The sequence below is a fragment of the Cervus canadensis genome, chromosome 6, assembly GCF_019320065.1.
Source record: "Cervus canadensis isolate Bull #8, Minnesota chromosome 6, ASM1932006v1, whole genome shotgun sequence".
In the NCBI taxonomy this organism is placed as follows: domain Eukaryota; kingdom Metazoa; phylum Chordata; class Mammalia; order Artiodactyla; family Cervidae; genus Cervus; species Cervus canadensis.
The window spans coordinates 81,579,625-81,594,219 of NC_057391.1; the positions used below are offsets into that span (position 1 = coordinate 81,579,625).

At 44.5% G+C, this 14,595-nt stretch overlaps 2 protein-coding genes across 2 annotated transcripts in view; one reads left to right on the forward strand and one right to left on the reverse strand.

Annotated features, from left to right (window-relative positions):
• Positions 1 to 2,644: 2,644 nt before the first annotated feature.
• On the reverse strand, positions 2,645 to 11,843 carry LOC122443882 (ergosterol biosynthetic protein 28 homolog). The gene is made up of 5 exons (XM_043472606.1): positions 11,440 to 11,843; positions 8,964 to 9,127; positions 6,287 to 6,377; positions 3,010 to 3,128; positions 2,645 to 2,883 (listed from the first exon to the last, which is right to left on the reverse strand). Exons 2-5 carry the CDS (start codon positions 9,094 to 9,096, stop codon positions 2,804 to 2,806), a joined length of 423 nt encoding a protein of 140 aa, XP_043328541.1. The 5' UTR covers positions 9,097 to 9,127; positions 11,440 to 11,843; the 3' UTR covers positions 2,645 to 2,803.
• A 43-nt stretch (positions 11,844 to 11,886) lies between these two features.
• Positions 11,887 to 14,595, forward strand: part of TTLL5 (tubulin tyrosine ligase like 5) — a 306,157-nt gene continuing 303,448 nt past the window's right edge. The window contains exons 1-2 of the mRNA XM_043473030.1: positions 11,887 to 12,064; positions 13,317 to 13,485. Of these exons, the coding sequence (XP_043328965.1) occupies positions 13,412 to 13,485 (74 nt within the window). The 5' untranslated portion in view covers positions 11,887 to 12,064; positions 13,317 to 13,411. The remainder of the gene's footprint in view (positions 12,065 to 13,316; positions 13,486 to 14,595) is intronic.

Sequence of the window (14,595 nt, forward strand, 5' to 3'; positions counted from 1 at the left end):
CAGTTTCGTCAGCCAATGTCATCGTTATTGCTTCAGCTCGTTTAGGGAAGATTTTGTTCCTTCCACCTAAAGAGCCTTAGCTGATTGAGGATGCCCTTCACAAGCCCCTGCTCCCTTCCCATCTCCTGCCTTTCACTTCCGAATGTCCCCATCTGCAGTTAGTGAGCTTAGTCCTCCCACAAGACTAAGTGCTGCTCCATCTGCCCTAAATACTGCCTCACATATTCAGACACACGAGCTCTGTGATTCAACTCAGATCCCACCTCCTCAGAGAGGCTTTTCCCAGTGATCTATGTTGTGCACTCCCTCCCCTTCTGAATCACAGTACCTGGTTATCTAGAGTTCTCATCACTGCCTGGAGTGTTCTTCCAGGTGTGGGCTTGTTGACAGTCTGTTTCTTGACTACAGGGACATTGCCTGGCTCATTCATTTTTCCTTCCCAAGTGTCCGGCATGGAGTAAGTGTTCAATAAACACTCGCTGAAGTAGTGAATGGGTTCTCGCCTCTGCACAGTGTGTGTGAGGGTCCGGCCAGTGTGGAGGTGCTCAGGGCTGTGTCTGGATGGCAGCCGTCTGCTCCAGGGCCTTGTCCTTGGGCCCCAGGCTCTCTTCATGGTCATGCAGCTGTTTCTTCCATGTTGTCTGGTTCTGCTTTCTCAAGAACCTGTTTCTTCTTTGTGAAGAAAACAAGAGAGGGTTCTGGCTGTTCAGCTGTGTGCTCAGAATTTGGAAGGTGGGGATAGAGATGAGGAAGATTTGACTTCATGAGAAATGAACAAGAGACTAAAGGCAGCCATGTTTGCCTGGGTCTTTTGCTGTCCTCCTCATTATGGCGTATTTGATCTGCAGAAAGCTGGGATCTTCCTCTGGTAGGCCTCAGAGGAGGGCAGGAGCACTCTGGGCTTAGGGGAGGCCAAAGTACCAGGACTGATCAGAGCAGAAGGTTCCTCTATTTATTACAAGTCTCATTACACAAATACAGGTAACTGGAAGGTCTAAAAATAGCCCAGACCCTTCCAACCCTGATCCACCTGTAGGCGCAAGGAAGGGGCCATGCTCACTGGCTGGGGAGCCCTTCTTAGAAGAACTGCTTGTCCCATGGATGGTTCAGGATCATGGGTCTGGCAGCAGAGAGAAACCCAACCTGGATGGACAACCACTCAAAGCCGCCCTTGGTGGCAATGCTCTGGGCAAAGTAGCAGCTTGAAGTTTCACAGTTTGCGTCTTCCAACCATACAAGTCAAGTCAACAGTTTAAAAAAAAATGAAAAAAGGAGAAGGCTGGAAAAGTAGTGCTGGAAGAGGCTGTGGGTGGGGGAAGGATACACAGTGGACTTCAGATATACTGGCAGTTCCTTAATTTGGACAGAGGTACAGTATTCTAAAATGATTCTTTCAGTCAGTGGCTCAGTCATGTCCAACTCTTTGTGACCCCATGAGCCACAGCACGCCAGGTTTCCCTGTCCATCACCAACTCCCGGAGTCTTCCCAAACCCATGTCCATTGTGTCCATGATGCCATCCAACCATCTCATCCTCTGTCGTCCCCTTCTCCTCCTGCCCTCAATCTTTCCCAGCATCAGGGTCTTTTCAAATGAGTCAGCTCTTCACATCAGGTGGCCAAAGTATTGGAGTTTCAGCTTCAGCATCAGTCCTTCCAATGAACACCCAGGAATGATATTCTTTACGATGGACTGGTTGGATCTCTTTGCAGTCCAAGGGACTCTCAAGAGTCTTCTCCAACACCACAGATCAAAAGCATCAATTCTTCAGCGTTCAACTTTCTTTATAGTCCAACTCTCACATCCATACATGACTACTGGAAAAACAATAGCCTTAACTAGACGGACCTTTGTTTACAAAGTAATGTCTCCGCTTTTTAATATGCTATCTGGGTTGGTCAAAACTTTCCTTCCAAGGAGCAAGCGTCTTTTAATTTCATGGCTGCAATCACCATCTGCAGTGATTTTGGAGCCCAGAAAAATAAAGTCAGTCACTGTTTCCCCATCTACTTGCCATGACGTGATGGGACCAGATGCCATGATCTTTGTTTTTCTGAATGTTGAGCTTTAAGCCAACTTTTTCACTCTCCTCTTTCACTTTCATCAAGACGCTCTTTGGTTCCTCTTCACTTTCTGCCATAAGGGTGGTGTCATCTGCATATCTGAGGCTATTGATATTTCTCCCGGCAATCTTGATTCCCGCCTGTGCTTCTTCCAGCCCAGCATTTCTCATGATGTATTCTGCATATAAGTTAAATAAGCAGGGTGACAATATACAGCCTAGACCTACTCCTTTTCCTATTTGGAACCAGTCTGCTGTTCTATGTCCAGTTCTAACTGTTGCTTCCTGACCTGCATACAGATTTCTCAAGAGGCAGGTCAGGTGGTATGGTATTCCTATCTCTTTCAGAATTTTCCACAGTTTATTGTGATCCACAAAGTCAAAGGCTTTGGCATAGTCAATAATGCAGAAATAGATGATTTTCTGGAACTCTCTTGCTTTTTCGATGATCCAGTGGATGTTGGCAATTTGATCTCTGCCTTTTCTAAAACCATCTTGAACATCTGGAAGTTCATGTATTGCTGAAGCCTGGCTTGGAGAATTTGATTCTTTACATACATTTCAATGGCACTGACTTTCTGTATGCACGTAATATGTTAAAAATTTTTTAATTAAAGAAAAAAAAACCCCAAATGTGAAAGGCTAAAAGTGGATGATGGAGCAGAAATGAAACTGAGGAGCACAGAGAAGGAAGAGGTGAGCGAAGGCGGGAAGTGACATCTTGGACATGGTGATGTTGGCCTCAGTTTCTCTTCTTCTGTCTGGATCCTGGTTCTGCTTCTAGGTGCCGGAGCCCCACTAGCATGCCCAGGATCGAGATACCTTAAATACAGACAGACAGGATTAGTGGCTGACACAAGCACCATGCTTTCTTATATTGCTTGTATAAGGCTTGTCCTTAGGGTTGGGATGGCTCCTGTGGGAGTTCCAGAGTCACTGGATACTTACTTGCTACCATGAGGGGTGCCATGACACCAATCGTGGGAGCCGCAGTCCCAAATACAAACAACTCACAGAGGAAGTGCCCCATTGCGAGGAAGAAGGTCCAGAGAGTGATGTAGTAGAGCCTACAGGGGAGCAGACAGAAACGGGACTGTAGGTACAGCTTATTCAGTGCAGAGGAAGTAGTCAGACTTGAAACACACAAATCAAAACCCAGGAAATGACTATGGCTAAAGAAAAAGGAGACTTGGTCCTGCGAAAGACCTGGCTGCTGCTGCTAAGTTGCATTAGTTGTGTCCAACTCTGTGAGACCTCACAGCTGGCAGTGCTAGATCACATCAAATTTATTCACCTCTAGGGCAAAACCGAAGCCTTCGACTGCTAAATTGAGAGAAGAATGACCCAGCCATCCAGAGTGGCTTTACAAGTCTTAGCCAGGTGGTGAAGCCAGTGATAGCAGAGTCTGGAGTATGGCAATCCTAGGTAGTGTAGACAATTTTGGATCAATCACACTTATGTATTTTACTTACTCCAACTGACTTGACACTAGTCCAAGCCCGCTTTGCATGTGTCTGGCCACGGGCTGGTCAGTGCTCATCTGATGGATGCCACCGAATGAAGGGCATGAATGTGGAATGGGTAGCAGAGGCCTTTCTGGGACTTTTAGATGATTTTGCAACATGGGCTGCATCTTAAGATACTTTGCATCTTAACCTAGCAAAATGGTCAGATGGAGGACACAGTGACAACCTCACAGGAAGAGAACTTGTTCCTCAGTTTTGACAAGGAGGTGGAGAAGACAGAAGTTATAGGAAGATGGACCACTTTGATAGCTGGTATCTTCTTTAACTAAGAAATTTAAAAATTATGAAATACTTCAAACATACAAAAAATCATTCATAATAGAATTTAACCCTATACAACCAATACCCTACTCCATCAAATCTCAGTATCTTGACATTTTTGCTTCAGATACTTTTTTCCTAAGAAATAAAATATTACAGATTTCAGCTAAAGCTTCCTGGATGTCTTTTTTCTTTCAAATGAAAGTTGGCTTATTTAGAGAAATACCAATTAAATAGGCAGAATGCAGACTATTTCAGACAGTGAGAAGAGCTGGGAATTGATTTCAAGTTTCTGGTTAGGGAGGGAATATATTCAGAGAGCATATCAGAAGCACATGGATAAAAAATCCAGGCTTTAAATAAAAGCTGGAAATAGAAGTCAGCATTTCCAGCTGTCCTGTGTTGGGTAAAGGGGTAATGAATGGGTAAGAGAGGTAAAGGTAAGTCTCAGCTGTCCCTGTTCATCCCCAAAGCACAACAAACAAAAGATACACCCCTTCTACTTGTAATTCTTCATCATGGTAAAGGTCGTTAAAATGATTATGCAGTCCTTACTCCCTCCTAGTCACCCTGAGAGAAAACACAGATACACGAGTCTCATTTTATACATGAAGGGACTGAGATGCAGAGAAGGTCTATGATAAACTTGCTGCTTCAAAGCTATTACCAGTAGAAATGAGACCAGAGCCTATTTTCCAGTTTTCATTCTTGGGCCTCAGTGTTTCCACTAAACCACGCTGCTTCCAAAAATACATGTCAATCTAGAACAAGTAGTCCATAGTTTCAGGTTCAAAAATACGAAAAAATAAAGCTGGAGAGATCACTGTGCTAATAGCCCTCAAATCCCACTTGTCCTAGTCTTCTCAGTTTAAATGAACTGAGTCTGTAATACGCAGATCTACAGAATCAGCAACAAAAATCACTGCTTCCCAGGGCTACTAGGAGGAGACTTAATCAATGTCATGTGGAAGCATCTGGTATAATAAGAGGGGCTCAATAAATATCACCATCTCCTCTCTTGCCCAGATGCTGAGAGTCTGGCTAACATAAAAGTATTATGGTATGAAGTTCTTTTGGTGGCCTTACCTCGGGACCTGAGCAAACTTTCCAGCCTGATTGTGGTGATGATTGGTGTTGGGAAGAAAGCTTGAGTCCCCTCCAGTGGCCAGTTCCGATTACAACACTATCTAGCCCAGGGGCTGAGACTGCCTGCAATTGTTCCACACTAGTCTGTATGATGGAGAAGGAAATGGCAACCCACTTCAGCATTCTTCCGTAAAGAATCCCGTGGACAGAGGAACCTGGTGGGCTGCTGTCCATAGGGTCCCACAGAGTCGGATACGACTGAAGCAACTTAGCAGGCATGCATGCATTGGATAAGGAAATGGAAACCCACTCCATTACTCTTGCCTGAGAATCCCAGGGACAGAGGAGCCTGGTGGGCTGCCCTCTATGGGATCTCACAGAGTTGGAAACGACTGAAGTGACGTAGCAGCAGCAGCAGCAGTCTGCATGAGGGGCTTCCCAGGTAGCAAAGAGGTAAACAATCCGCCTGCCAATGTAGGAGCTCAAGAGATATAGGTTTGATCCTACCCTGGGTCAGGAAGATCCCCTGGAGTAGGAAATGGCAGCCCGCTCCAGTATTCTTGCCTGGAAAATACCACTGACAGAGGAGCCTGGTGGCTACCGTCCATGGGGTCGCAAAGAGTTGGACAGGACTGTGCACGCACACATGCACACAGTCTGTGTGAGTCCTCTGAAGAGGCAGAATAAAGAGGAGTGCTCAGTTCTCTGTGACCCTCACTTCATGACTCTGTGTAAACACACAGCCGTTTACTGGTGGGCTCATGACATCATGGATCGTGATTTCTGTTCATCCCTGCCTCTCAAGGAGGAATGTGAGTATAGGCATGTCATGGCCTCTCTAAAAAGAGCAAGCACACCACCTCTTTAGAAGAAGAAAGGCTGACTCATTAGGAAAGAAGTAGAGGGATATGATGCAGGCCACTGATCACAACATAACCAGTCTGCTGTGTCCATTTCAAAGAACTGTTAAGCTTTAAAGACCTTTAGGCCTGTGATGTTTTCTAGCCCTGGAAGGAATGGTACCTAGTAATCTTTAATCTTCACATCCTAGGTTACTGTATCAAATTATAGGCCATATGATGGAATCACAGTCCATCATAACTGCTTCTTGATCCTGGGCATTTATTAGAATCAACTGAAGAAATTTTACCAAATTACCCAGACCTGGATACCAGATAATTTAAATCATATACTCTGGAGATGGGCCCAGGAACCCCTGGTACTTTCTAAAGCCTTGCCTTATTGATTTTAATGTACTGGCATTGATAAACAAGTCTCCGAGGGAGGAACACAATGGCTCTGCTTAGCACCCATTGCCAACACAGGGAGATGCTGTTCCCTCCCTTACATACGTTTTGTTGTGAATGTCGATGGCGCAGAGGCAGCGAACCACTGATGAGAGCAGCGTCCAGATTCCATAGGTCCGAGCTTGCAGGCCATTCACTGTGCAGAAGAAAAAATCAGGAGTGTTGAGAAGGGCGGGTCAGGGTTCCCTCCAAACTCCTCCAACTTCACTGGAGGAGTCAGAGAGCTGAGCCTCCGATCCCCTTGGCTGGGCAAAGTACAGGCTCTGATGTTGCATGTGGGAACTAGAAGGAATGGAAAGAATTCCGGAAGAAGAACTGGTTCAGCTCCTCTTCCAACGCCTACAGTTGGGCGGGTGAGTTCCAAGAGTAGAAACCCAACAAACAGCCCACTTGGGCAGTACCTCCTGGGTTAGTGGTTTATGGCTCTGCCTGGAAGCTGCTCTGGTATTGGTGAAGCAAGTGAGTCTGAATCAGGGTAAGTGTAGGGGAACATAGTGGAGAGCGGTCTGTCAATACAAGATGCCTAGGAGGTCAGCAGACTTTCAGTGAGGCTGATGCAGGAGAGAACGCAGAAATACTGAGCCCTGTCTAGACACCCACATCTGGTCTTTAAGAAACCCAGGTCCCTGGATCTCCTGAATTCAGATTTATATTATGTGAATGAAGCCCTCACTAGCCTGGTTTCCTGTGTGTGTGGGAAGGGAACAAAGTACTGGTGTTAGCTAGGGCCTCTCTGCTCTTGCTAGCTTCATTCTGGCACTACTGTGTTAAATTTCTTGTCCAGAGAGCTTAAATCAGAGTCCATCATAACAGTGCTTCTTGACCCCGGACATATATTAGAATCAACTGAAGAAATTTTATCAAATTACCAAGACCTGGATACCAGATCAGTGAAATCGTATACTCTGGAGGTAGGCCAAAACCCCCCTGGTATTTTCAAAAGCCTTGCCTTGTTGATTTTAATGTACCGGCGTTGATCTACGGTGAAAAGCAAAGATACTTCCTTTGCTGGTCTCCTGAGCAAGAGAAATTTTGAGGGACAAGATTCACAACCGAAATGTCTTTCAGGATTTTCCTTTATGGATTTTTCAGCCTTTGGAAAACCAGACAGCAACACCAAATTCATAACCCCAAAGATCTTTAGATGGTAGTCATTTTGAGAAAAAAATCCCATATTCCAAACTAATATTTAACGGTTAGTCCTGGAGTGAAGTGAAGTCAGTCAGTCATGTCCAACTCTTTGCAACCCCATGGGCTGTAGCCTACTAGGCTCCTCGGTCCGCGGGATTTTCGAGGCAAGAATCTTGGAGTGGGTTGCCATTTCCTTCTCCAGGGGATCTTCTTGACTCAGGGATCGAACCCAGGTCTCCTGCATTGTAGGCACACGCTTTACCGTCTGAGCCACCAGGGAAGTCAGTCCTGGAGGGCTATATACTTTTTTTCTTTTTACACTCTTTATAAAGCATTTTGATAGCTCTTCTGATGGAAAGATAGGAAATTTCTCTATTCTACTTATATATATCTCACTAAGGGTGAGATATACAAATGGAGTATCTTAGTAATCCTAACCAGAGTAGGCATCAAGTAAAATTCTTCTACTGGATGCTCCAGGGTCCTGCTATCACCAGCAAAGTACCAGGAGGTCCCAAGGGACCTATTTCCGGGCTGTATGTGCATGCATGCATGCATGCACAAGCTAACAAACGCACTTCTGCTCAGCTATATGCTCTTCGGCAAATCACATCACAAAACCCCTGGACTTTTCTGTCAAAGGGCTAGGTGAGATGACCTCTAAAAATCTGTGAATCTATAGAGTTCGTGGACCACCTGAGGACAGCACTGGAGGGTGAAAAGTGGAATTCTTCCACCCACTTTTCCAGGTTCTCTAAGCCTACTGAACCTGAGCTTTGTTCAAAGTGAGGCTTAGCCTATTTACTTTCATTTTATACCCAGATGTTGCAGAAAAATGAGCTAGGTCAGAGCCTAAATCTGGGTTACCTATAAATGTGACATAGAATTGTCGCTACTATGAAATGGTGCTGCAGCTCAAGCCACCCCACATATCAGAGCAAGGAAGCACACACTGAAATGTGCAACCACTCTCTACAGAGAGACTTAGGACACTGGGGAAAGCCATCAGGGGCCTGCGGAAGTTCACTTTGGGAAACCAACCTGGAGGGATTTTGGATATCTTTTCAGGGTCTGTGTCATGGTTTGAGAAGACCTTGGATTAGTAATTCTCCATATGCAATGTAGGGTATAAACGATATGCTCCATAACCTGATTTCTGAAAGAAGCTAATAGGAAAACCTTCTTCATAGTTTCCTCATCAGGCATCAGAGTCACCAAGGAACTCATTTCCTCACTTGTCCTTGTAATGGTATTTGTACAGACCAGCTGCCGAGGGCAGTGTAAAATGAAGGGAAAGGTGTTCAGAGAAGCCTGAGGGGAGAAAGGACCAAATGTTATCCACCATGTCTGTTCCTCTAGTGCCTTAGGCTTGTTAGCTTAGGCAGCATCAGAATCACCCTGGAAGGTTCCAAAAAGAACTTCCTGTGACCCATCCAGGGGGTGAAATGTTCAGTCATTAGGTCTGGAGAGGGAAATGGCCTCCTGTGCTTTGTTAGGTTTTAGTTTTTCACAGTTATTGTGATGTACACCCAAGTTTGGGGACCACCATTTAAGCCATTCCCACAAAGGATGGAGGTGTTTGCTTTCTTACCCTGGTCTGGCTTGCCGGTATAAAGCTTTTCATAGAGAAAGGTGTGGTCTCGGAAGCTCTGTAGCGAGTTCCCTGCGGCTACGATGGATACCATCACCAGCCAGCTTCGTAACACGTTCAGGAATCGGCTCATGGCTCCCCTCCAACCTGAGAGGGCTTTTTGCCTTGGAAACAAAAGCAAAGGGCAGGACACAGTACTTTAAACAGATGATTAATGTGCTTCAACCATAAGCTCTGCAGTTAACCTGTGCCCCACTGATGAGGGCTGTACTCATCTTACTTCATCAGTCATTTCATAAACTCTTCTCCCAAATACCTGAGGCTCATCTATCTCCATGCACCCTTCATAGGGCTGGCACACTGCCTTTGAATATCTACCTTAAATCAAAGTGTGCTGACCAGAGTAAAAAGTTCAATAATGCAGTGGGCGGAAATGACAAACCCCAGTGGGAAAATGGAAAGAAAGGAAACAGAAGAGAGGGAAGTGACCAAACCTCACTATAAATAAATAAAATGGACTTTGGTGTAAGACTTACAGAAATTCGTCTTGATATTTCATCATACTAATAGTGGTGAGTCAACAGTATACTCTGAAATAAGTAGCCCCATGCTTACATTTATCTAAGGAATTTTTCCAAAATAGTAGCCTAAATCAGAACTCTCTTCTCTTGGCTAGAATTAGTTCCCTGAGATCTTTACTTGTAACCTGGTGTTTCATGTCAACCTTTTGTACTGCAAGTAGCTCAAAGGTGATTATAAATCTACTTATAGATACCTGCCTGGCTACTGGTGACCTATCCTTCCAAGCACAGACAAGCCTTCTATGTCTGAGTGGCATGTATGGTTTGAGGGCATTATTTACATGCTTTAACTTTTCTATACTTTGGTTTTCAGGGACATCATGCTTCATAAATTAGGAGAACAAAATAAAAGTTACAAATTAATAAATTGTTGTGACTTGTGAAATAATAAGAAAATTAGATGGAGAAGGAAACAGCAATATTGCAGAAGAATCTACAGTTATCGAGTATCTGTATATGCCAAGCACCTATCATATATTATCTCATTTAATCCTTAAACAAGGTTGGGAGACACTGTTAATATTTCCACTTTATAGATGAGGGATGGCATAGAGATGTTAAGCGACTTGCTTAAGGTTACACAGTCTATGGATGAAACAGTAGAGAGAAAAAGTATGGTGTATTGGTCTCTAAGATGTCTCACTGAGCATATTTTGATGAAGTTTCCATTTCTGTGAGAGATAAGCAAACCATAGCCACCTGTCTTCAAGTGGTATAGAAAATACCATCGGGCTATGTACTTTTTCTTTAAAAAACTGAACAAAATGTTAAATCATCCCTTGCTGAGCACAGATTTCAATCATCTTGGTTTAAATAAAAACCATATAGATAAAAATCTAATCATGGAATTGCTTCTTCTCATCTTTGTTATGTGACCCATGGTTTATCGATTGTCTGGTTAATATCTTGAGCCTTAAGTGGCGAAAAATTATCAGGTTTCCTTTGTCATTTTGACAGTAGGCCTTTTGGCATGGTCCTAGATTACTCAGCTGAAACAAATACTAAAGTCAGTAAAGGCAGAAGTGTGATGCACCAAAAAACACAGCAAGTTCCAGAGATAGAAGGGTCAGTGGATGAACCCCTCAGTGCAAATGGGTTACAAAAGCTGGACTCTGTCGAAGTCCAGAGAGAATGAAGCTCTAACGGAATCACAAACAGTTACAGCATGGGCCAAGATACACACACTCCACTTCCCCGACCATATTGTTTTCTCACCGTGCCTCACTAGGAGACTTAAGCTCTCAGGGTCAGAAAAGCTGTATGAATGACCTCCCTCTTTGAGAAAACTTATGACCATTTCACAGAAATTATCAGAAACTCCAGAAGATAGATGATGAAGGCAGAGCCAGAGCACTCTTCCAAACTGCTCTGCCAGCCCCTCAGCACGACTTCCTCAAAGCTTTTGAGGGCCTGTGAGAGTATCCAACATCTGTTCTCAAAATTTACCCAGGCCCAGGCCAGCAAAGGTGTGGTGGTTTACTAGAGTCGGGAGAGAGAGTTTCCTTTCCTGGTCTCACTTTTCAGTAGCTGTGTGACCGTGGGCAAGTAATTCACACTTTACAGCTTAGGTTTCCTTACCTGCAAAATGGAGATTCAAATGACCTATTCCAAGAGTTATTATAAGCATTACTTTAGAAAGCAAAGGTACCTCTCATTGTGCCAGGCTCCGAGTGGACCCCATTCGTTCATCGATTCACTCGTTCTGTACCTACCAAGCTTTCTTCATTTTCCCAGCTCCCTCTTCTCTTGGTCTCTGAAATCTCTTTTACCCCACAAGGTTGCCTCCCGGGTATCTTCCTTCTGCCCCATCTCCATTGCTTCAGGCTGTGCGGATCCTCTCCATTAGAAGCCACACAGACACCCACCTCTCCCCACCCCGCCGACATTCACCCTACCTGGCGAGAGCACTCTCAGCTCAGGAGTAGCAGCAGAAGTAGCAGCAGCAAAGGTACCGCCCCAGCACAGCTCCAGACCTGAGTCTACCTGAGCCACTTGTCCCCGCCCCCACTCTCAGCCCGGCTCCAGGATTGGTTTGTTGCCATCAGTCCTCGTTCTGATTGGCTGTTTAGGTTATGCTCGAGCAGGCGATGGGGCGTGAAGCCCTTTACTGCCAATCAGCGGTTGCCGCTCCACAAACCTCACTCCCAGCACACCGCCCTTGCAGTGAACCCTCCTGTTGAGCACAGCGAAACAACTCCAGGTTCGGAGTCAATCTTTTTGCGGCGGAGGGGGAAAGAGCGGGAAAAGGAAGTCCAGACTTCCGTGGAGAGCAGAGCCCTGTGCCCACTTGGCGCGGCGATGACGACAATTGTACGTGCCTGAAGCCAAGCGTCCTCCGCGCCAGGGCGCGGGCGCCTGCGCAGTGGATCCGAGCGGGCGGTTGCTGGTTGGTTGTTGTAGTAACGGGGGAAGCCGCCTTCGGCTGCGGCCTTGAGCCCGGCTGGGGAAGGAGGAGGGAGGTAGGCGCAGAGCGCTCTCTGTCCCCGCCTGCCCGCCCCGAGCGATGGGAAGATGAAACAGGTAAAGGCCTGCGCCCGCGCCCTCCTCCCCGGAAAGAGGGGCGCCCCCGAGTCCGGGCGGGCGCCGGCCCTTGCACTTCCCTCTCCTTGTCCGGGAACAGCTGTTGGCTTCCGGGCGCGCTGGGCTGTATCGCAGCGGCTGCGGCTCCCCGCGTCCTTTCCGTGGGGAGCATCTGAGGACCTCCCTGGGATGGGCTGAGCCATGGGTGGATCTGAGAGCCTGATCCCTGTAGGGAGAGGACACTCCTCGGGCCAGTGCCCTCAACCTTCCGATCGCCCTGTCTGTTCCTGCCCAGTTCGCAGCCTAGGACAGGTTGGCATCCCTTCGTCGCTTGGAAGTTTAGTTTCTTTTGTATGAATTTAAGGGACTTCCTAACATTTTGGGAAATCCTGAGAAATCCTGTCTGGGATACTCGGAAGGAAAGCCTTGAGATTGTTCCATACTGCCCATTTCGCTGAACATGTGTAGGGGATCCTTGTAGGAACTGGCTTTCCTCGCCCCCTATTTAGGCTATCACATGTGTTAACACATAGAAAAATAAGGTTTGGAAACATTGAATGGTAATCTTTGAGTAATAGGATTATGGTCATTCAAACATTTTCTTATCTGTTATTTCTAGTTCATCCTGAAACACAATGAAATGTACTTTATTAAAGTATTTTAATTAGAAATAGGCTAATTTTAATTTCTATTTGATATTCGGGAAAATAATTTTTGAGAGCTTTTGAAAGGACAGTTTCCCCTGCCCCCTCCAGCTATTTATAACCTTGATTCAGCAGAATATATTCATTTTTTGCTTGTATTTATTTCAGTGGAATCATGATCTTATTTTACCTATGCTTGTCATAGAGTCTAAAGAAATATTTGGAAGGATCTTAAAACTTGGGTTTTTCATTTTAGCTCATATCAGGTTTTGCTAGCAAGGAACCTATGTTTTAGACAATCAGCCACGTTATCTCAGATTTTCCTAAAAGTTAAGTAAGCCTATCATTTTGGTGCACATTAGATTTAGTATGTAAAAGAAACACAAGAAACTTAATAGCTGCTCTTCAAATACACAGGACAGATAGTATGTTAAAAAAAAAAAAATCTCGATCATTGTGCCATATGTGAGGCACTATGAAGAAAGGTAAGCTTCTAGAGGCTGAATCCTGTTTAGATAAATATCCGTTTTAATTACATCAAAGATCACCATCAATAATGAACAAAAAGACAGCTGTGTTATGTTTCAGATCCTTTGTCTCTCTTGCAGGAATCTGTGCCACCCAAATTGTTTGATCCAGTGAATGTGCAAGGAAAGGTCTCTGAGGCCCCCGTCTGCTGACTGCATGACAAACTCTAAAGGAAATGCCAGTCGTGATGGCCCGGGACCTGGAGGAAACAGCATCATCCTCAGAGGATGAGGAGGTGGTAAGCCAGGAGTAAGTAATAGCAAGCCTGCTTTTGACCCTTTGCCTTCAGGTTGGAAGATAGTTCTCTTTTATTTTACTCCTGTCCTCTTTTACCAATATCCTTCCTTTGGTGTTATCTGACTCTGGTTTTAGCCTCCATACATGGTCTAATTTGGGATCTTTTTTTGGTGTGACCATCAGCTATGTGAATGAGATAAGCCTCTGTTTCTGGGCTCATGAGTATCAGCCCTAGATGGTACAGGTAGTAGCTTTTAATCAAGTTTTGATCAGAGCTCCTTACATAGGATATTTTGAAATTTTTAGATACCTAAGAAAAGTAGGTCTCCCAACTCTGTGACATTGGTTATTTTCTCCAAAGCCTTTAGGATGATAGAGTGATGATAATAATAAGTTGTTTGAGTAAGTGTGGGACAGGCCATTAGAATTCTGAGGCCTGTGCTGTCTATTGAGACACATGGCTTTTTCAAGTTCTTTTAGATGAGTCAGGTTTCTTAATTGCTGGATTCTCACAAGAATATAAATGAAGATAGTGCTAAGTGTAGCTGCTATAGGTGATGGTAAGGGCTTTAACTGCCTTATCCCATTTAACAGTAACAACTGAAGATGTTATTATTTCCACTTAATTAAGCTCAGCCCCACAGATATCAAAGAACTTCCTTAGGGACGCATAGAGATTAAGTGATAGGTTGAGATTTAGACCTAGATTTCCACGATTTTGCAACTCTTAGATATTTTGCCCCCTTTAATATATTATATGACACAGAGAGCAAAGAGAGAATCTGACTTAAAGATAAGATTAGTTTAAGGTTCTATGTAAGTCCACTAGGATTCATGTGCTATGTCATCTGAAAAGTGGGGATAGTATCTGCCAGGCTGAATCAAGTAGAATAATGTGTCTAAAATTACCTTTAAATTATAAAGTGCCATACAAGTGTTAAGGCATTATTCTTGCTGGATTTAATATAGATTTTAAAGTATATTTCTTATAATACAGCAGAAGATTATATTGTTTAATTAGAAAAAATTACTGAAGCATTAGTAAAGCTTTGGGGAAAGGCTTTTCATCACTGTCAGGTCATAGAAAATAATAGAGATTTGTTATTATTAATGTATTTGGGT

Excerpts from the sequence above, each read along its gene's own strand:
- LOC122443882 (XM_043472606.1), bottom strand. The coding sequence starts at position 9,096 with ATGAGCCGATTCCTGAACGTGTTACGAAGCTGGCTGGTGATGGTATCC. Across the intron at positions 6,378-8,963 it reads TACCGGCAAGCCAGACCAGG|TGAATGGCCTGCAAGCTCGG; the intron begins GTAAGAAAGCAA and ends TCTTCTGCACAG. Across the intron at positions 3,129-6,286 it reads ATCGACATTCACAACAAAAC|GCTCTACTACATCACTCTCT; the intron begins GTATGTAAGGGA and ends GCTCCCCTGTAG.